Source organism: Corylus avellana, chromosome 2, assembly GCF_965113065.1.
Source record: "Corylus avellana chromosome 2, dhCorAvel1.hap1.2, whole genome shotgun sequence".
Lineage (NCBI taxonomy): Eukaryota > Viridiplantae > Streptophyta > Magnoliopsida > Fagales > Betulaceae > Corylus > Corylus avellana.
This window is the reverse complement of record NC_142491.1, coordinates 18,336,723-18,358,807: the sequence shown is the minus strand read 5'-3', so window position 1 is coordinate 18,358,807 and position 22,085 is coordinate 18,336,723. Positions and strand designations below refer to the sequence as shown.

General features: G+C 35.8%; 3 protein-coding genes and 1 long non-coding RNA gene across 5 annotated transcripts; 2 read left to right on the top strand and 2 right to left on the bottom strand.

Moving 5' to 3' along the window:
• The first annotated feature begins 73 nt into the window (after nucleotides 1-73).
• On the top strand, nucleotides 74-840 carry LOC132167027 (uncharacterized). The gene has a single exon (XM_059577921.2). The coding sequence runs from the start codon at nucleotides 122-124 to the stop codon at nucleotides 650-652; it is 531 nt and encodes a 176-aa protein (XP_059433904.2). The 5' UTR covers nucleotides 74-121; the 3' UTR covers nucleotides 653-840.
• A 590-nt stretch (nucleotides 841-1,430) lies between these two features.
• On the top strand, nucleotides 1,431-2,757 carry LOC132167028 (uncharacterized). The gene is made up of 2 exons (XR_015911540.1): nucleotides 1,431-1,952; nucleotides 2,308-2,757. It is a non-coding gene; the product is annotated as an uncharacterized LOC132167028 (long non-coding RNA).
• Nucleotides 2,758-4,695: 1,938 nt separating this feature from the next.
• On the bottom strand, nucleotides 4,696-5,754 carry LOC132170085 (uncharacterized). Its single transcript, XM_059580996.2, has one exon. The coding sequence runs from the start codon at nucleotides 5,205-5,207 to the stop codon at nucleotides 4,815-4,817; it is 393 nt and encodes a 130-aa protein (XP_059436979.2). The 5' UTR covers nucleotides 5,208-5,754; the 3' UTR covers nucleotides 4,696-4,814.
• Nucleotides 5,755-9,765: 4,011 nt separating this feature from the next.
• On the bottom strand, nucleotides 9,766-21,497 carry LOC132178669 (Urb2/Npa2 family protein). 2 transcript variants are annotated; one of them, XM_059591161.2, is made up of 10 exons: nucleotides 21,143-21,486; nucleotides 18,789-20,454; nucleotides 17,001-18,458; nucleotides 16,399-16,784; nucleotides 14,172-15,907; nucleotides 12,406-12,847; nucleotides 11,502-11,664; nucleotides 10,772-10,875; nucleotides 10,285-10,376; nucleotides 9,766-10,201 (listed from the first exon to the last, which is right to left on the bottom strand). In XM_059591161.2, the coding sequence occupies exons 1-10, from the start codon at nucleotides 21,394-21,396 to the stop codon at nucleotides 10,125-10,127; spliced, it is 6,378 nt and encodes a 2,125-aa protein (XP_059447144.2). In that variant the 5' UTR covers nucleotides 21,397-21,486; the 3' UTR covers nucleotides 9,766-10,124. The 2 variants fall into 2 exon arrangements, with proteins under 2 accessions (XP_059447144.2, XP_059447152.2); XM_059591169.2 differs by lacking the exons at nucleotides 9,766-10,201; nucleotides 10,285-10,376; nucleotides 10,772-10,875; nucleotides 11,502-11,664; nucleotides 12,406-12,847 and adding an exon at nucleotides 13,907-14,032 and having other exon boundaries at nucleotides 21,143-21,497.
• Between the last annotated feature and the right edge of the window lie 588 nt (nucleotides 21,498-22,085).

Here is a 22,085-nt window from a genome sequence, read left to right as displayed (position 1 = left end):
GAATTTATGCAAAATAGCAGCTGAATTAGGTAGTTGAAGCAAGTGTTTTAAAAACTTTTTTTACAATGCATGAACTTAATGTGCTAACTCCATTCACAAGCACTCGTCCAAAAGCAAGAATATGGGTGCAGTGATTCTACACTCAAAGCATATATGCCAAAGCAAACCTAATAGCAAAGAAAACCAAGCTTTTTACTTCTTATATAAACCATTATTGGAGACAAGGAGAGGGATAGAGAAAGACATGGAGTGGTTCTACACTAAGAGGAGGGGTCCAGAGTGGAAACAAGGGTGGACAGGCCAGACCCTGGGCTCCATTTCCACCCCACCACTCCATTTGCTCACCATTTTTGGCATTGTTATTGTCTTGCTCTGGCTTTCTCAATCCACAGACTATAAGGCCCAGTTGAAATACACAACAGTCAACTTCCAACTTTTCATTTTCTTGTTGCCCATTCTTTTGATACTCTTCATGGCTGCATATTCTACCGGCGGAAGGTTCCACTTTCCTCTCTTGCGCTCGGAGTATGAGTCGGTTCAGCGAGCCGGTGGCTTGCCTTGGGGCATTGCCGTCTTGGTGGTGGTGCTTTTGCTGTTGCTTTCTTACCAATCATCGTTTCATTCCCAGTGGTTTGGACCTCTTTGGAGGTGACTCTAGTTATACTTGCAAAAGAAGAAACATCTTGTAAAATGTTGGCTGTAATATCGCTCTTGTCCATATGTTAGCTTTAACGTACAATGTGTTGCTCTTTGTGGAGCAATTCTATCTTATCTATACAAGAATTATTAGTGGAAAATTGATCTAATATCTTTTTATCAACCCCATCATTGAATTGTTTCGGTTTACTACAAAATCTAATTTATAAAGTGGCGGCCTTGTGGTAGAATGAGAATGTTGCCTAGGATATTACAGCTTTTATTACAAGAATTTTACAAACTTACGTAACAATACTCATATCACTTACCACATCAGTCACTAAACAATTAAAGTTGAGTATTAATTCTATGGCATGACTAACTATAACTTATTTGAAATTGTGAACAAGGTTTTTGGTTTTTTTTTTTTTTTTTTTTTTTATAAGTATTGCAAGAAGGTTTTAGAATAAAGAGATTAGGGCGACATGTAGTAACTAGCATGATGAAAAAACATTATCTGCTGGCATAAGTATTAAGGTAATTTTCTTGGGTTAGTTATGTAGTTTGTTGTCCTAAAGTCCTGTAATTCAAACAACCAATTATAAAGAGTCCTCATTATGTTGGCAACGCCTGCCCAAAATAGTTTGACAAAGCAAGCAAATTAATGGACCAAAACTAAAGTTGCTCTCTCCTAAAGTTGTCTTGTCTTGGCTAGGTTTTCCTGATTGAACTTCGATCCATTGACACAATGAGACAACTTAAACTTACCTTCCACCAGATTTTTACCACTGACCTTCCACCAGATATTTACCAATGACTCGACAACTAAAGCTGACATTCCAGATATTTAACCCAGCTATCCTGGGATATTTCCAAAAAGAGATAAGGAGAAATCATCCATTTTTTTTGTAAAATATCTTTTCTACTTTTGTTATATATAAACCATTCTTTGGATACATGCATGGAGATATATAGATCAGCTGAGAGTCGACCATGGGCTTCCTCATCATTCTCTCCATTGTCCTTTTCTTGCTCTGGTTTTCCCAATCCCCAGATATCAAGGCTCAGTTCAACTACACAATATTCAACTTACAGGTGTTCCTTTTTCTGTTGCCCTTTCTATTGGTACTCTATATGGCTTCATTTACTACCGGCTGGAGGTTCCGCTTTCCTTTCTGGCAGCCGGAGTACTACGGCTCAGCTCAGCCAGCCGGCGGCTTGCCTTGGGGTACTGCCTTGGTGGCGGCGCTCATTCTGGTCTTGCTTTCATACCAATCAACCTTTCGTTCCATGTGGTTTGGACCTTTTAATTGGGGGTGAGTACTCTAGCTACTTATATTTAATTACTTGCAAAAGAAGAAACATCTTCTAAATTAAGTGTTGCCTTCCTTTAATGCTTATTAATTATGTTTATTACTTGTTATTATAGCTTTAACAATAGGGCAAAGTTTTCTTTTTAATTAATTTTTATTAACTTAATATTTGTCTATTTTTAGAATTACATGTTGATATCAATTTAATAAATTATATTTAAAACGTTTTAAGAAGTTTCTAGTTTTCTAACTGTAAAATATTTTATTTTGTTGGTATCCTTTCATTTCTCTTGCTATGTATAACTTTTTTTATAAATTTACGTTACAGTACTAATTTATTTATTTATTTTTTTTACAGAGGGAGAAAGGGAGATTCGAACTAGTAATTTCTGCTTTACAAAGTGTAGTCTTCAGTCGATTGAGTTGTCTCTTTAGAGACTAGTACTAATTGTGGTACTTATCATGTAATTACTATACAATGAAATTTGAGTTGAATGACTTATTTGGGATTGTGAAAATGTTTTAGAATAGAGAGATAAGGAGAGACATGTAGCATGATGAATGTTGATGCACGAACGACCTCAATGTTGTAGTGCGTTGGGTTTATGAGAGGGTCACTGGCCGTGCTGTGGGCTTACCGTTTGTACCTCTCTTAGGCCCATTGGAACTTTCTTCGCAGTTGGGCCTTTTAAGGCCCATCAGTGTATAGTGTAGCCTCTTCCAATAGTCCCCAATTCTTTGGATGACTTGGCTTCCACAAATAGTTTTGACAAAGCAAGCAAATTAAAGGGCCGAAAGTTTTGACACTTGCCCGCTTTTCCAGTAGTCCTGATGAGGTGTCGTCTTGGGCCGCCTTGGCTTGATTAACATTGGACCACGTGGCGGGTGGTAGGTTTTCATGATTGAATATTTGAATTGCGATTGCTATTGACACCAACTTATGCCATCACACGCCGAGACAAAGGAATGATCAATGAAATTGACATCTCCGATATTTTACTCCGGGATATACGGCCTTTTTTTAATTTTTTTTTTCCCTAAGAAAATAAGGAAAAGGGTTACATTGGTGGGATCATTCTCATTCTTCATATGAAATGAAGAAAAAAATAAGAGACCAGTCGAAAATTCTTCTAAAAACAATGTTAGAAACAGCCCATCTAATTACACGTGTACAGAAAAAGTGTATTACAAATAAAGCAAATAACAAACAAAACTGAAAAAAAAAAAAAAAAAAAAAACATAAATCTAGTCTTTTGATGTGGCAACAAAGCAAGTAAACAACAATTGCAACTGAGACCTTTCTTAACCACAACAGCGAAACTAACATTGAAACATACTGAATCCGAGCACTAAAATAGAAAGACAAAAGAAAAAAAAAAAAAAAAAAACTAAAAAAATACAGTATCATATAAGATATTCTACTCAATCTAAACTTTTATTCTTTTTGCAATATTCTAAAGTTAGAAATTATACTTAAATGTGACAATATCAATCCGCTTTTGTATTATTGTAAAAATAATAATAATAAATTAGCACTATCACATCATTATAATTAAATAATATCGTAAAAAAAGAAGGGTTTCTGGTATCATTACCCTTTCAAATGACAAAAATATTATCCATAAAATTAATAAAAAATATTCAAAATAAAAAATAAAAATACATGGATTATTTGAACAAGTAAAAATAGTGATAACTTGTCTTTGTGATCAAAATACAAAAAGCCGTAAAAAAAGAAACATACAAGTAGAACAAAGAATTGCATAGCAACCTTGCAATTACATTATTGAAAAACGTTCATCTGTAGCTAATGAGTAAATTGTATTCAAAGATCAAGATGAGATTGGTCGCTTAATAATGATAGTAGAAGACAAGAAATCAGAGTTACGAATCTTTGATTGATATAATAGTCCTTGCTTGAGTTTGAAGAAAACGAAAACTTACACTCAATCAAGTCTAAGTCTAACACAAGTATCAGGCTTAATGGAGGCTTATTTATTTCCCTAATTGAAGTGACATGAGGGGATAAGCCATAAGGCATTTTCTTCTCCTTCCCACTATTATAATCATCAACCAAACATGGTGCAAATACGCGGAATAGGAGAGGAGCCGTATCTTTTTGTTTAAGGTGTAAATTTGTCATTTCACTTTTGTTTGGACAGCTTTACCCCTTCAATAAAAGAAACCGCCTCCTCTCTAATTGATTCCAACGGGAGAGAATCCGATTTCCAAATATGCCTGGCAAGTAAGAATGTAATTTCCAAATCGATGCAAATTTTTGCTTTAAAAGGCAATTAATTAAGCATTAATTGTCTCTGATTATTGAATAGTGATATCAAAGCAGAGTTGTTGAAAATTTAAGCTTTTGAAATAAATCACGATTTAACAATATTGGACACAATCCAAACCCCCTAACCCCTCTGCATCATCCTTTAGTACATGAAGTTGTCACAAGAAAGACATGTTAACCTATCATTATCTAACAAACACAAATCCCATTTCTTCAACCTACAATTCACTTGTAAAAGAACAAATCAATTACCAAATTAAAAATAAATAAATAAATAAATAAAATCCATGTCCAAGGCCATCAGAAGTTTGCTATATAGATAATTAACTAGATCATTCGTGCTCAATCTAAAAGTATTAAGATTCTCAAACAAAGTTAATCAAATCCTTCTTTCCTAATTACAATGAAAAAGAAGAACAAAACATCTCAATTAATATATATATGAGCCAATATATTCTCAATATCAAACAGAAAACCAAGCCAATTACAAGGCACCATCCTTGACTATATATGTACAATAATCATGATTAACCTGTTTAAAAAAAAACATATAAAAAAAAAAATCTTAGCAGTATCTAAATTGACCAGCCATCAAGAAAGATAGAACGGTATTGCACCATAACAAGCAGCAGCACAATCAAAGCAGCCACAGCCCACGGGGAGCTCCCTTCCGACGGGAGATGGTGGGTCCGCCGGCGCTGGTCCCACGGCGACGTGGCAAACAAACTACTACCTGGATTTTCCATCGACGACAGCCACCGGACGACGACAACTAACACGACAGGTGTCGCCAAGAGGACCCAACTCAGTTGTTCTTCAGCGGTTTCCACGGCTTCCTCGTACGAGAAGTACCAAGACATGCCGAGGAAGATTGAGATGACGGCTAGAATTAGCAGAACTGGGTATGGGAGAGGATTCAGGCTGAAAACCTCCAAGATGGAGGAGGTTGTGCTTCTTCTGTGGGCCATAATTGATCGCCGACCTAGCTAGCTTTCTTTGTTGTGCTTGTGGGAATTGAAGCTTCTGAAGTTTGAAAAATTCAAGACGCCGTTACGATTTATAGTATAAACGTGGGGGTGTCTTATATGCTACTGCACCACTTACTGTATATCGTGTACATGCTGATTCCCGGCCGTGGATTTTCAAATTCGTTGCTTTAATTTTCGAACATTCAAATAGGAGATACAAAATTTTCCACAAATAATAAAGACATCAAACTAGAATTACTGAAAATAGTATTCTAATATTAAAATATAAATAAAAACAAATTGTCGAGGGATTAGGTTGAAGTGACAAGGAGGTCGTAGTGGTCCAATTTGATTTTATTAGTGTGTGAACCATTAAGTATTCTCCACTCAGCCCATTAATTGAACGGTTTATAAAAATTCTCATGTGGATTAGAGATGGAGTTTGAATATGATAAAGTATGTATTGTGGACAATACTTGCCGTGATATGTGGGCAGATGGGCCAACGCTACATAAATGTTGATGTGCATGAATGAGGCATGTTGTTTCATTTTCTTTGTAAGCTCATAATTAGTCTAATCCCTACTACACTTTAGACGGATACTTTTCGCACCAGGAAAATATCTGGAATCATTACGACTTTTACTATAATTTTTTTATAAATTCATTTGATAGCAGTTCACATGAATTGTAATATCAATTTATAAACATGATAAGTGTTATGTATGATGCCACGCTTCACACGATAATTCACATTTTAATGACTGATGTGAGAAATAAGGTATAAACTATCATATATTGATTTGTAAGGAACTTGTAAGGTACAAACAGTCAACTTCCGTTCATATACATATCCAGAGCCGACCATCCAACATCCTAACCAAAAGACAATCAAGGTTACATCACAAAGCCACGTGGAATGCATATGAAGATGATCAAATTTAGAGACGTGGACGTGGACGTGGTGTAATTGCTCAACCACTTCGACGTAATAAGATTGTTGACGGTGCTCACAAATCAACATCTACTGTATAAATGCTTCCACCACTACACGGCTACACCTTGTCGGTTTCTTTAAGCTGATTTGGCTTCTTTGTTTTTTTCTGACACGGGTCTTCACAGTTTTTTTTTTTTTTTTATTTTTTTTTTATTTTTATTTTTTTAATTTTACCATATAATTTTTCTTTAAATTAGGTTTATGATTTTTTTTTTAAATTTAATCTATTAAATTGATATATGTTCTTAAACTATGTAATTATCTTAAAATTGCATATAAAAATTACATGCATTTAACGGTTTATTAAGATTCAAGTAAAAATTAGGGTTAAATACCTTTTAGCCCTCTTTGGTTTAACGACTTTATTTTTTGCTCTCTCACTTTTCAATTCGTATCACAAATGGTACCTAGGTAATGACAAAAAACGGAGATGGTATCTTCGTCCAAAATTTGACGAAAAGTCACGTTAGCACCATTAAGAAATCTACACGAGTCCATATATTAATTAAAAATACAAAATAAAAATTTTAACATTAAAAATATTATAAAATTTGAAAATTAAAAAATAAAAATAATAATAATAATAATAATAATAATAATAAAACATGGGGACAAGCCACCCCCAAGGCCCAATTGAAAAAAAAATAATAATAAAATAGGGTGGGCCCTTGGGGTGGCTCGAGCCACCCCTTTCCCCATTTTTTGTTTTTTATTTTTTATTTTCTAATTTTCTAATATTATTAATTTTAAAATTTTTATTTTGTATTTTTAATTAATATATGGAAACGTGTCGATTGTTAATGGTGCTGACATAGCTTTCCATAAAATTTTAGACGGAATTTAGACAGAGGTACCATATCCCTTTTTTGCCATTACCTAGATACTATTTGTGATACGAATTGAAACTGAGAGAGAAAAAAATAATGTCGTTAAACTACAATGAGCTGAAAATGTATTTAACCCTAAAAATTATATACTCTAGAAATATATATCAATTTAATAGATAGTTAAAAAAAAAAAAAAAAAAAAAAAAAAAAAAAATTCATACAACCAAATTTAAATGAAAACTTTGTCCTATTTTTTAAGTCTTGGCTAAAGTTTGAGTTAAGAAACCTAAAATTTTGCAGCATAAGATTCTCTAGAAATTTCATTTTAAGTGAAATGGAAATGCACTATTTAACTATTAAGATTTTATTTTCTTACTTCTTTTAGCGTACATTGTAATACATCATCTAAAATTTTGAATGACATGACAACATATATACCATTAAATATGTAAATGAACGATGAAATAAATCTTCTTTATTTCAGAATAAGCAAATCCAAGTGAAGCAATTCCCAATAATATACACCTATTACCAATTAGAAATATTATATATGAACCATCTTTTGGGCATAAATAAATAAAAAATATATATAAACTTTGCCATTGAAGCAATGGATAACTTCAAACTATCTACAAGCAGAAAAAATTTAATACTAATAAAAGTGAAATTTTTTCTTTCACTAAACTTTTCTCCTACCCTAAACGAAGAACGGATGTTTAGCAGAAGAAACAAGCACAGAAACAAAGAAAATGTAAATTTAATTGCCCAACAATGATTTTAATATTCACATAATCATATTATTTATATATAATTGCCCAACTTGTATCTAGTACAAACAACTTTCTCAACACTCTGACAACAGAAGATACGATATCAAAGATACTAAGAAAATGTAAAACATGTTGTCATCAGCTGATTAAATGCAACAAACCAGAAAACATAGCCTGACATTTTATTCTTCCGGCAGCATCAAGCTTGTCGGGCGAATTCCGAACCCGTCCAAAGCGCTCCCTCCATAAAGTTAAAAAAAAAAAAAAAAAACCAATCAGCAGGGCACGCCACACGGCAAGCATCCTTTGCACGAGGAGTAGTGGCATCGCTTGCACGGTGGAACTGGACAATACCCATAAGAATTTGTCATTGATGACAGCCAATGCACAATGGCTAGCAACACCAATGGGGTGGCTATGAGTAACCAATTTATCTGAATTCTAGGTGTTTCAAAAACAATTGGCTCGCTGAAAATTAGCCTTGGAAGGCAAAGAAGGGTTAGGACTACAGCCAAGATTAGCAGAAGAGGAAAAGCATCATAGGTGGCGGGTCTGGGTCTGCACCCTTTACAGCAGCCCATTAATGGCCTTTCCGCTAGGAGAGAGTTGCAAAGTTTTTACAGAAATTTAGAGGCGGCTTCTGATTTTCTGGATGGATATGAAGGCCTGGAAAAGTTAATAGCATAAAGTGGCTTTAATCTTAGCCACATATGTTTTTTTGTTTTTGTTTGTAAAGCTAAAAAGGCAGGAAGGGGCGGCTAAAATAGTTATTTCCTTAGGTGTGACGATAGTAACACATGTCCGTTACGAACCAATATCAAGAAAGGCTTGAACAGTAGGAATCACATGTAGCTCGGTTGAGTCATAACTTGACTCAATTTCATTATGACTGATATATGGTCTACACTAATCCGACATAAAAATTCTTACTATAAGAGTCGAACTCATACCTTGATATTTACTCAAGTAAATAAAAATTATCTTGAAGCCACTTAACTACCGCACTCATGGTTTTTGTCTTTTTTTTTGAGTGTGAAGAATGCGGTGGGCGGTTTTTGTCTTTTTTTTTTTAGTGTGAAGAATGCGGTAGGTGCACCATCAACATTACCTTTTGGTTGGCACGAGTGGATTGTAGCCTTTGTGTCAATTCCTCCTATATTTTTCCATTCATCCTCATCCCTTCTCTCAATTATCCTTCATACAAAAGGCACACTTTAAAACTAGGCCATCCATTTCTCAAGAAAATCTTCCAACTTTTGGCAGCTAGGGTTGTCCTCTTTACTACTATTAATCCTAGTTGCCGACATTATTCCAAAGCTTATCTGTTATTGTAAGGTTAAATGCACTCATTAACCTAAGCTTTGTATAAATAACAGCCCTGTTGTTTTACCAATAATTTGTTGTTCCATTGATACAAAGTGAATTTCAATAGGCTTACTGGCGGATGTCATCATCCAATATGAATTGCACCTACAAATTCACCAATACTGAGTCGGACGCTTTAATAATTGAGCCATGGATGCGTAAAACCATATTCCAAATGAGATGTCAGTCAAGGAACATCTCATCTCAAGAAGTGAGACATTGCTCTAAGTATTTCCTCTACTGAGTCTTATGAATACTACTTCAAATTTTTATTATAAATCCTTTATAAACAGACGTGGTAAATTTCATGACACTTATCGTATTAGTCATTAAACAATTAAATTTGATTGTGGTTGAGGTGATAGTGCTCATGAATTTGTAAATTTAAGTGATACTTACCATATCAACCACTAAACAATTAAATTTAATTGTGACTGATGTGATAGTATCATGTAAGCTGTCACATCAATTTGTATATGATTAAAGTAAAAGTTGTAATACCTTAAACATTTTTTTAAAAGATCCCGTAGCACCACCAATGAGATTACATGAAACATACACACCATCTAGTTAACAGAATACTCAATCAAAATGAAGTACCAATTAAAAACTAGAAATTTTTTAAAGCATGATTGCACTTTACAACACTGTTGAAGCCATTTTACACTTGAAAGGTTACAACGGAATCAAGAAATGGTGCTAGGCAATTCCTCTTTCTTCTTTTTTTTTACTCCCGATGAATGAAGGTTTGATTTTCATTTTTCCCAAACGAAGAGTTAGGTAATTCAGTTCATATGTACACTTTAACCCAACTACAATTTAGGCATCTAATTCTAAGGCGCAATCTACCAGGACCCCAAAAAAACCTTAATTTAATATTACAACAACCTACAGCTGTGTTATCTGCAACTACTTGATTTGATCAGATATTTCCAGCCAGAGGAAAAACAAAATTTAGATTAGACTTTTCCTTGATACTGGAAATTGAGTTTGTAATCATGTCGCAGGGTTGCTAGTGTGTTTCTGCAAGGACCCTCTACAGAAATGATAAGAAATTAAGTGAGAATGAAGCATTTCCTTCAGAGACTCATTTTAAATATCAAGTCAAAGATTGCTTACCTCCAAATACAGTATGAAGATATTGAAGATCATCTGCTGAGCAGGCATCAATTAAAGCATATATACCTGGTCTTAGAGCTTCGTCTATTTCCCTGCAGATTTATAATACAATGATTCAGCTACAACAGTATGAGAGCTAAAGGGCTCCTCTTGGAAAAAGCCAACATTTTAAGGAGACTAACTCATGCCATGCAGTCAAGTCACACTTGCTTATTTAAGCTCATTTCTCCAATATTGTCCTCCCACATTATTTAACTCTAAATTATGGGATAAGACTGAAGTAAAACCTTCCGAGGGGTCATTTTGGTCCGCAAGGAAAGAGGTGGCATCTTTTGAGATGGACAAATGTTTAGGGGAAAAACTAAAATGCGGAGACAATCTTAGTAGGATGGAGAAGTGGTTTGAACAGAAAACATGAGCTAAACATGGAAATTCTCGCACTCCATAATAAGAATAATCAGATTTAAGTTAAGGTTCTAAAAGTTACCTTTTGATGCCAGTTTTACGGGGGCCATATCCCGAATAAACCCATATGTAACTGGACAAAAACTGAGAACAATGGCCACCAAGGACATCTTTTTGCTGTCTTATCTGCACCATAAAAATAGAAAGTAAATCAGGTGGAATGAGAATCAATTTGGGTAAGTTGTTGTTTGTGGAAGGAATAGATTCCATTCAATCCAAAGACCATTGGCATATGTCATATAAATATTAAAGCTTAAATGACCAGTGATCTCAGTAATGGTAAAAATGAAATGCACGATGTACGGTTAAAACCCCAAAGTAGGCTTTGTATATAAACATGTTTCAATCACTAGTGGTGATCAATGCTTAGGCCAAACCCAACAGATCCAACTTTTCTGAACGTTTAAGGTTTCCTGAACATGCAAGTCGAGCTGGTGGGGACTTCACAAGCACTAAACACTTTAACCCAATATAAGCTCTGACTAAAGCCGTCAATGACCCCATTCACCAAAGAAATCCCTTGACAAGGATATTGGATCTACAAGCTCAAGCTAGATGATCTTATCTCAAAATAAATGACATGTCTAAATGCGCCAACTCAGCTACCATGTCTCAAAACTTCACCCAAATAAGAGGCAGTGTTTGCCATGTATGAACAAAACTAAATTAAGGCAATGGAGTAAGGATGCATTGTGATACCCCAATTTAGATGCATTTCAATTATAAGGAATGTTCACACAAACATCACATACCTCCTCATAAATCCTTCGGAGAAAACAAGCACATTTTACTCCCTCTTCTAATTCCCACGAAAAATATTCTTTTCTGACAACTGAATCAGTAGCCACCATCTCCAAACAATGAAGAAGAACAGAAACAGAGGCTTCAAGTAGAGCAATACACCGCTCACATTCACTAGAAGTATGAAAACAATCAGTATAAACACGTATAATGCCCAATTCTATCCACCAGAAAGAAGGGGGAGAGGGAGGGGGTCACCAAAGAAAATAAGCAAGATAGCTCAAAATTTTAGTGAGAAATATAAATGTAAAGCCCACATGCTTAAGTGCATAAAACATGATCAAGAAAAGAGATGATCATATAAATTTTAATCAGCTATAGATGTGGCTTTACTAAGCCACAAAGAAACTTATAACTTCAAATCTAGCCCTCGAATTAAACTGTATGCAAGTGAGACTCTTTCTACGTGAAAGCATATCCATGTATTTAATTAATTAATTAATTTATTTATTTTTTATAAATAATTGAGATATCATTGAAAGTGTAAGGCGCTCTCACGTATTTAAAAAAATAAAAACATTGACGCATCTCTTTCTACTACATTATGCTTTCAATGACATTTGTCAATTACCCAAATATAAATATATGTCAGTACTAGCTAATACTGTTTGCCACAGTAAAAAGATGCCACTCCACATTAATGTATAAAGATAGTAACATGAACTAAGAAGTTATACAGACAATTAGAAGCCCTTGCAGTGTACAAATTGCAAGAACGACTCTTCACGGGTTTAGTGCCCTTCTTTTTATATTTTTCTGTTTTCACTTTGATTTTTCTGGTCATTTAATTGTAAACATATGGAACCAGTATAACCAGGTTTCTCATGGAGAGAGAGAGAGAGAGAGAGAGAATACCTTTTGTGATGCTTAAGAACCGTATACAATAATCTACAACATGCAGCAAATAGGTCAATTGAGAAGTACCGATCTATAACACAGAAATCCATGCTTGCCAGTGGATCAGAGACTTGGTTATCCATGTTTAAGGAAGGATGAGATGAAATGGGAGCTTCAGAAAGTTTAAGCTGACAAAAATCTTGAAAAAGTGCAGCAGGAATACGTAAAGACTGTCCTACATGCCAGGCATCCATTTGGAAAAGAGCATGTTTTCCAGAAACTCTTATGAGTACTTCAACGCACATAAGAATGACTGATCCTGGATCTGGATTAGTATCATCTTTATTATGGATAGATCTCATGTAGAAAATTAAAGGACTCTGCAAGTGCAGAATTATGTTGAACAAGCCCGCAATTAAGCCCTGAATGTGTCTTTTTACCACATTCAAACGTTTGCGTCCTGAAAAACAAGTCAAAGGTAAGAACATGCTCAAATTGGTAGAGAAACCTCAAGTGACAAGTGCAATAGCATTATTTATGCAGGGTTAATCAATTCATGCATCTCCTCATTGGACATTTATTTCTTCTTTCCATATAGTTCATAATTTAGTATAGCAGGAGTATGAGTTCCAGGATGTAAGCAGGACAACATCAATAAGCAAAATGAGTTACGAAGAAATTCCAAAAAATATGTACCGCTAACATTTCTCCATTTCCTAAAGACCACCTTTTGCAATACCAAGATGAAATTCTGATAGATCTAGGAAGTTGTGCTTGGACAAAGAATTAAAAAATTCTTACAATTCTCAAAAAAGGCAAGATTTAAAGGGATGGGAAATTTAATTCCATTCATTTCAACCTCTAGTGTTTGAACAAATATATCTAGAAATTTAGAAATCAGAATATTACAGTAGTTACATTTTGACAGTAATAATGGTGATTGTGTCTCGACAATGGTAGTAATATTACATTGGTTATGGGTGTGGCAGTGGCGGTAGAAGTGAGTGGTAGTGGTGGCAGTGAATGGAAGTAACAGTGTTGGCAGCAATGGTGGGAGTGCCAGCAGCAATGGTGGGAGTGCCAGCAGCAATGGTGGGAGTGCCAGCAACGATGGTGGATGGTAATGGTGGTTGTGCCTCGTGATGGCAATGGCAATGGTGGCGACGAGTGATGGTGCTAGTAGTGGTAGTGAAATTGGTGGCACTAGTGGTGGCGTTAGCGATGGTGGTGCTTGCAATGGCAGTACCAACGACAGTGGTAGTGGCAGTGTTGATAGTGATGGTTGGTGGTTGGTGGTATGAGGATGGTAGCGTTGGTAAAATTTGTACACACCTTTCTCCAGGAAATTTATACTTGGAATTTTGAATCAAAATTCCATGGATTTTTTTAAATAACTTTTCTGTTAATCCAAACGAAGACAATTAACATAGAGAATTCCCAATCATAACTTTTCGATTTTCTTTTCCATAAAAAAGCAGTTGTACTATTGAAGGAATGTAAGGAATTACTCAATTATCTTTGTCCTACATTTTAAATGTACATAACAAATGAGATTATCTTCACCTTTTTTTTCTGCATGGCATTTGAAAGATTTAAATCCTTCTGGTGGAAATATTACCAACAGAAGCACATTCTCATCTAACAGCTATCAAAATGCAAATAACGGAAACATATTAGATGCCAAAAACACAAAGTGGACCCACTACAGACATGTTAAAGAATGCACTTGAATGATTAATCTACGTAATTCTCAAAATATCCCTTCAATGGATGTGCAATGTTACCTGAAACATGTTCAAGAACCAGATCGAAGCAATCAACGCCAGCTGCAACAACTGAGGAAACTTTTCTACCTTCCGCAATTCCGGTAGTTATGTCATAGATCGTTGTGTATCCGTCACGGACTCCAACTAGTGCTCTCTCTATAGCCTGGATGGCAGACAAGAGATGCAATTCTGATGGTTTCTTTATGAACATTTTAAATGACATCCTTAATCTAGCTTTAAATTCATCCAAGCAATATGGCCCATGAGAATTAGATGCTTCAGATAATCCTGTATGACCATGGAGTGTCTTAGTACTTGACTCTGTCTCGTGAGATGCTAGAGTAGCTCTTTTTCCTTGCAAAGTTAGGCATTTTCCAATAGCCTTCAAGTGTAAGTCTATCAGCTTCGCATACACATTTCTTGATAAGGTAGGATTAGTTGAAGGAAAATGATTTCCTAACTCTTCCAGATACTTCAGAACACCATCCAACCAAACAAAAGAAAATGGTTGTGGTATTTCAGCCATATCCACAAAACCCAATAACAAGACTTGTGAGATGCCAACAAAAAAGGGAACCAAGCTTGAGAGTGAGGAAATCCTATTGATGTGCAATTTTAGCTTCAATATGGCTGATGAACCAATTAATAGCCGCCTGAGTGAAAATGCCACATCGGGATAATTACCTTTTAGCAAACTTTGCAACAGAGGCTTGTTTATACATTGAAAGTCAAATGAATCGACCTCAGTCAAAAGACTGGCAGCAAAGTTTGCATCTTTCAACTGTGACCTTTTACAACTAGCATTTCCAGAGTCATCATCAATGTCAAATGACGTTGAGCAGGCCATTGCAGCAGCCAATTTTTGCTGCTGTCTACCACATGAAATTTCAGTCTGGGCACGAGAACCTTCCGGTGAAAACTCCTCTGCATCCACCAAATCTGGGCCATAGAAACTTCTGGCTTGTTGATCATCAACGAGGAATGCATGTAAGAAAAGATTAATGAACTTTTCAAACACATTTATGCAAAGGTTGAGTTCCGATACAAGTTCACAATCCCACCCTAATAATTTTGCTTTATTATCAATATATTTTGCATTTGTATCATCAACTGCAGATGCCAGACCCCAAAAAAACCCACTAAAGCAAGAAGCTACAGAAGAAAATCTATTCAACTTTACAACATTGACACCAAGACCCACTGTTTCAGTACAAAGGGCATCCTTTGGAGAGATAAAAAAGCTTTGTGTCTGTTCCTTCAAAATCTTGGCGACAAGGGATGCACTTTTCCAGGCCTCAATACAGTTGGTGGAATCCAAAGATGGATCAGATTCAATTAAGTTACTCTGTTGGTCGGCATTGCCAGAAAAGGGTTGCTCTTTACGAGGCTTCTCTGCATCTAAAAGGAAGTGAACAGAATGACTAAATTGATATTTGCTTAATGTCAAGAAGACATATGATGTGTGATCCATCAATGAAAATGTCAAATCTTTAACTTGACTAGCAATATCTTCTGATACCCTCTGTTGAAGCTCAACCACCAGAGATACTGACTTGCAAAGCCATAAAGCAAAATTTGAATCCTCAGGGAATATGGGAGTAAATGAGGATTGACTAGCTTCTGTCTTCTTGTCACAAGCTGCCATAATTATATATTTCAAGGCTTTCCGGCAAGAAACAAACAATCTGAAAAGCTCGTGATGACTATGTGTGTACAAACTACCCTGACATTCCAACAAGCCGCCAACTACAAGCCTGAAAGGTGTAGGTGTGCTCATATTAATGAAAATTCTGAATTGAATTTCAAAGCCTATCCTCAGCAGAGGCAGCAAAAGAAAGCATATGATATCACAAGATAAATGCTACTGAATGCTTATGAAAAAAGCTTGAAAATTTGCAACAAGATAACAGATCATTATAAATAGCCATGAAATTACAGAAAAGTGCACAAGTAGACATTCAGCAGTATCAGATGAATAATCTGGATAACATGTGTCTCACATTTCTTTTTTCTTTTTTTTTTTTTTTTCAGTAATGCTTATTTTCTAATTTTATCACCTATTTTTCAGTAGATTCGGACAGTTTGACATGTGGCACAAAGTCTTTTCCTCAAGAGAGGTGAAGAAGTTGTGATCTACTTGCCTATACTCTAGAGGCAACAATCACCATTTAGCTGGGAGACCATTACATAAACACTCACCACACCATAACATAAAAGGATCAATCATGCAGAGAAGACAACATACCTCTCAAGGTTAAGTATATAAGTCGCACAAAGTAATAATGATCTTGAATTTAGATACCCTTTCGGCATCCAACACAAAAGATTAAGCAAACTCTGACAAGCTGTAACTTCCTTGCTGATGGAAGGTAGAGCTTTTTTTTCCTTGCAAATTTCTGTTGGCAATTTATCAGATGAATGGGCGATCGGTTTTGAATCTGACAGATGATCATATGTAACATGTTTGTTGCTGGAAATATTTACTGATGACTTGTCAAATGCATCAAGAACCTCTGGCCAATTAGGCAACGAATTCAAATCAACATTGCCAGACGAAAAATCTTTAGATAGCAGTGATACTGATTTCTCCAATACATGGCAAAATCTAGATGCAAAGTACCTGCGAACAAACTAATACAAGAGACAGAATGAACAAATATGAAGCAATAATTTCCAACAAACTCATTGAAGTATGAGGACATCATACAGAAAGGGAAATTTTGAAGAAAACTATATATATATATATATATATATATATATATATATATATATAATAAACTCTTTAACAGAGCATGTATGAGTGAATATCTGCGCACAAATAAGCAGGGTATTACTTAAGGGTCTTACTTTTTGTTCATAAAAACTTGAGTCGCTTAGAAGTTCTGATGACATTTGATTTATTGTTACTTTCTTCAGCTGGCTAGGTTCATTATTGTGCTGCTTTCTAATCTTCACAAAGCTGCTTGTTAAAGAGGGGAGGGAAGTACAAATTAAAAGTGAGAGCAACAACTTTAACTTCTTTTTAGCAGCATGAGTGCACCAAATATCAATATTTTGGCAAACAATCCACCAAATAGCAGTGGGCAGTGACTTCTTGTTCACAGTACAAATACTGAAATCCCATTCTTCAGTTTCATGCAGAGCTTGGACAGATATATCCATACAAGTGGCATCATCAGAAGAGATCGATTGTTGATCTTTAGCCAATAACCAAAGATGTCCCATCATGAAATCAGCAAGACCTGCTGCCTCTTGCTTCAAAAGTGAGATGTGTCTTTCCCACTTTCTACTTTTCTTGCGATACAGTGACAAGGCAGCACCATCAACCAAGTTATTGTGCAACAGATTATCATTATTCTGCAGCAAATACTCAAGGGACTTTATCTGCCTATTCAAATCAACAAGCCTCTGAAGAGCCATAGCATGCAATACATAAATTAAGGGGCAGCAATCTTCAGTGCCACCCTGAAGATAAATATTTGAAACTGATTGTACAACAGCAAGAAGGGAAGCTGAAGGTTGGAGAATCCAAGAAAAATAGCCCTTATCATCCCAATCAGTCCTCTCAATCCAGTCCTTTCCAGAGTATGCAGTGAATGAATCTCCCATCACTGCTGACATCTTTTTTGATACATCTGGAGGCATAAGGCTGATTGCTTGCCTATATAGGCTTCGGCAGCACATGTACAACTGAAAGAAGAACACGAAGACCCAATAAGTGGAAAACCTAAATTTCAGCACATCACCTTTATTCCCAGCCACCCCAATGTTAAAATTTCTTCCAGTGACAGAGAAAAGGAACTTATTGACAGTATCCGGCTCTATTCCAACTAGGCAATTCATGCAAGGATGTAGCAGTGTCATCAGGTCCTTGATAGAAACTCCAAGGAGGTTACTGTTACCTGTTGTGACAGTCACTGAATTCAGTACTAGTGCATACAATTCAGACAATCCTCTTCCCAAAAGTTCTGCTTGCAGATCAAAACTTTGCACACTATTTACTTTCAGTTGACCAACTTCTTTTCCCTCGGCCACTGAACAATTAACTTTCAACCATTCTAGAGATTCTGATATATCTGCTGTTAACTGCCTAACACATCCACTCGCTTGCCCTTCTGGTATAGTTCTAATGGCATTATGTACAACACATTTAAACTCTTGGGAGGATAATAGCATTCCCACTGATCTTGCATATGCTTCAGAAGGTAAAGGAGCCATAAACCCAGTGTAATTTATCTCACGATCATCATCACCTGATATTACAAGCCTTACTGCTTTGCACAGGTCAAAGATAGCAGTATTCACCTACATTAGCTCAAATGTATAAGAACAAGGCATGAAAACTCTCAATCCAAAAGAAATATGAGTTGAACCAAATTTTGAGGTGCAGAAAGAAGAATGGGAAACAGAACAAGATAGGATAGTTGCAGGGGATGAAAAACCAATTAACAAAAAAGATTCTGGCCCCATGACACTCCGCAACTCTCACACACCACACCCCCAAAAAAATTATTCACTCGCATGCATATTCTAATGACGTAAACCATGTGTGATGCCAGACATTTCCAATATAGAAACTAAAAAGAAAGAAGACAACAGAATATAACTGGATAGTGACCAGAGAGTTCTACTAACCTGGCGTAGCTGACTATATAGATTAACCAGTTGGCATCCAAGGGCTTCTATCCTGGAAGATAATGAGCTTTGATCCACCAGACCCACCAAAGACAGGCCAATGGCCGAGTACGAAAACATCATAAGCCACAAGCTTACCAAGTCATTCCCTATAACCTCGTACTCAATTTCTAGAAGATAACCTACAGCAACAAGTACCTCGTTGGCTGATAAAGCTAACGAGCCAATGTGTGTATTGTTATCTAAATCATATTTTTTCAACCAGAAAAAATTGGTGGAAAATGATATAACCGTATCATAAACCTTCTTCAAGAAATTAAGGCAAGCTCCTTCAGAGGTGTCCTCCGTTCTTACATAGACCTTTTCATGCATAAAGCTAGCAAGCAAACTATTAATAGATTTGAGAGTTCCATGAACCTCCAACAAGTCAGGTTCCACTTCCAATTTAACTTGAAGATAGGCATTAATCTTGAACAAAAGAGGCTCCATTATCTGTACAAAAAAATCAAAAAGAGACTTTCGTGTGTCTGCATTAAAACTACTTGAGCAATAGCTCTTGTGTAGAAGTACACTACTACTTTCAAAAGACATCTTAGACGTTCTATCGAACACGTTATCCTCCAAGTACCTTGAAGCACCTGTTTTCCCCATCATCTTGTTACCTAGAGAAAGCACAGAAGTCCTTTTTAGTGCTTTGACTCGATCAACAAGCAAGTGGAATAGTTCTCCAATGCTACCCATTGCTGATACTTTCTTTTCAGTCAGAACTCTTTCCAGTTTATCAAATAAGTGTCTATGATAACTCTTAATAACAGTTTTTGTGTTTTTTGATTTGCCATCAAAATATGTGGCATACTTTTCTGTACTCTGTAAGCTCAGAAATCCATCAATATGGACTGGATGAAACAAACCATTAAACAAAACTTCTTGAACTAGTTTCAGTAAGTTTTCTGTCCAATGAGAATAACTTCCACCAATTTGAAGATGCAAGACACCCAACAAATGCATCAGTGGCTCAAGAAGTTTATCTATAAAATCATGAAATCCTGTTTTCCGAGTTGGATGGACCCTCAAAAATGTGGCAAATGGCTCAAGTACCAAGCACGAAAACTGCAGGGTAAAAGCACCCATATTGTGGCTATCAAGGTTCTTGGCGTAAACTTTGTGGACAAGATCAAGAACTGCATCAACAGTTGAAATCCACAAGTCTAAATTTTCATTCGACAAGCCACCATGGGATGAGAAGACCAAACAAATACAATCAAGCACGGTACTGTACAGCTTAAAATCTTCACCAATAAAAAAGGATTCTTGTGAACACAAGAATGTGTTGTTCACGAGAGATGCTGCATTTTTTGCGATAGAAGAAACAGACCGTAAAAGGTTTCGTGAGAAATTCAAAGAAACTTGCAATCTCAACGACTCCTTCAAGCAAAATAAGAAAATCTCCCAGCATCTAAAATCTAAACATGCCTCAATAACCTCAGCCTGAGGTTTCTGCCTGTCACCCCTCATTTTCTTGTCTGAAGAAATCAACAAAGACTGGATCCAATCATTAAGGAAAACTATCAACCGTGATAATTTCACTGGTTGATAATCTTGATCAGCATCATTGCCTTCTTCTGAGACCCTCATTTTCACAAAACTGGAAGCTAATTCCACTTTCCTGCATTGAAATTCCCTCATTAGTTAAATAAAAAAATTAATGCTCATTTGATGGCTAGCATTATAAGGGAAATGAAGACAAATAGAATCCTCATATCTTGGATATGACTTTTGCTTCGGATCCACTTTAAACCCGAAAAGGCACCCATATCCTTGCCTCAGACAACTTGCTTGACTGAATAGATGTCAGTAAAGTCAAACAAACTAAAACATAAAACTCAAACTCAAACTCCAGTTTCTTGTCTTTTCCTTGGTCTTTTCAGCAACCAAACATATGGCAACAGAAATAATGCATGATACAAAAACTAGCGTCCCTCATTTATTAAATGAGAATCCTCGCAATTCTGAATTATGCGTCCCCTCATTTATTAAAACTATACGCCAATGCTCCATTTGGCTGCTGGACCTTTTTCGTATTCAAAAACAAAATTGAGATTCAATCATAAAAAATGATCAATAGCATAACTGATTGGACAAAATGAGGAACTCCTAAAGAATCAACTCCTCAGCAACCAAACAAATAACAACAGCTATAATCTTGGAGAGTGATGGAGCTTTGCTTAAAACAAGCAAAATAAACAAAAATGCGATACTGAATTTCAAATTCCATTCCTCTCATCGAACTTTCTCGGAAACCAAACAGACTGCCACGAATGAAAACAGACACAGAGATAGAGAAAGAGACTAACTTCTGAAGATCGAGCTCTTTGTTCTGTAACGACAAAATCAACTGCAGGTTCCTCCATGGAGAATCTTCTCCGAGGAGCTCCTGATTCAGCTCTCTTCCTTCCAACTCTTGAACATGCCCAACCTCGGTTTGTTCTCTCCGATTCTCTGAACGGTGCGTTTTGGGAGGTCTTTCAGTTTCTTCGGGGCTCCTTAGCTTTCTCTTTTTGTTATTCTTCGTTTGTCTCTTCTTAGGTTTTGCTTCCGAATCAGCCATTGTTGCAGCTTTCGTCCTTCGAAGTGGGATTTGTGTTTCGGAGGAAGGGTTTTAGGGTTCCCTGCAGGGTTTTAGTTCATTTATGGGAAGTGATTTTTCCTGGGGTAGTATTTACAAGGCGCGGGGCCGGACGGACCAATTAAATTTCCTACAAATCCAATTTTTTAAAATCACCAAATCCTTTTTTCACATGATTTTTTTTTTAAAAAAAAAAAAAAAAAAAAAAAAAACTCTTCAAGACACGGCTGTCTTCCGTACTCATCTCGTAGGTCAAACCTCAAGTCATGCAAAGTGCATTCTCTATACGGAATAAACAAGATTAAATCTACCTTCTGTACTCATCTTAAGGGTGGTCGAGCCATGCCTTCACTAAATGGGAGTGGTTGAATTACCCCAAATATATTATATTTGGTTACAATCTAATAAATTAATAGTATACACAGTTTACAGTTTTAAACAATATGATAATATATGTTATTAAATTTATAAATTTTAAGGAAAACTTCACTTTGACCCTCTGAACTTTTATCCAATTTTATAAACTATACTGAACTTTCAAATCTTTCATTTTGGATCCCTGAAATTTCAATTATTCTCAATTTGAACTCTTCTGTTAATTTTAGCCGTTAAAAATACAAAAAAAAAAAAAAAAAAAAAACCAAAATGTCTTTGATTTTCATTTTTTTTTT

What these genes read in the sequence shown, in the direction of transcription:
- LOC132167027 (XM_059577921.2), top strand. Translation starts at nt 122, where the DNA reads ATGGGTGCAGTGATTCTACACTCAAAGCATATATGCCAAAGCAAACCT.
- LOC132170085 (XM_059580996.2), bottom strand. Translation starts at nt 5,207, where the DNA reads ATGGCCCACAGAAGAAGCACAACCTCCTCCATCTTGGAGGTTTTCAGC.
- LOC132178669 (XM_059591161.2), bottom strand. Translation starts at nt 21,396, where the DNA reads ATGGCTGATTCGGAAGCAAAACCTAAGAAGAGACAAACGAAGAATAAC. An exon ending in TATATACTTAACCTTGAGAG is followed by an intron (nt 15,908 to 16,398) that starts GTATGTTGTCTT and finishes TACACCTTTCAG; the next exon opens with GCTTGTAGTTGGCGGCTTGT. An exon ending in TCCGAAGGATTTATGAGGAG is followed by an intron (nt 10,876 to 11,501) that starts GTATGTGATGTT and finishes TTTATGGTGCAG; the next exon opens with ATAAGACAGCAAAAAGATGT.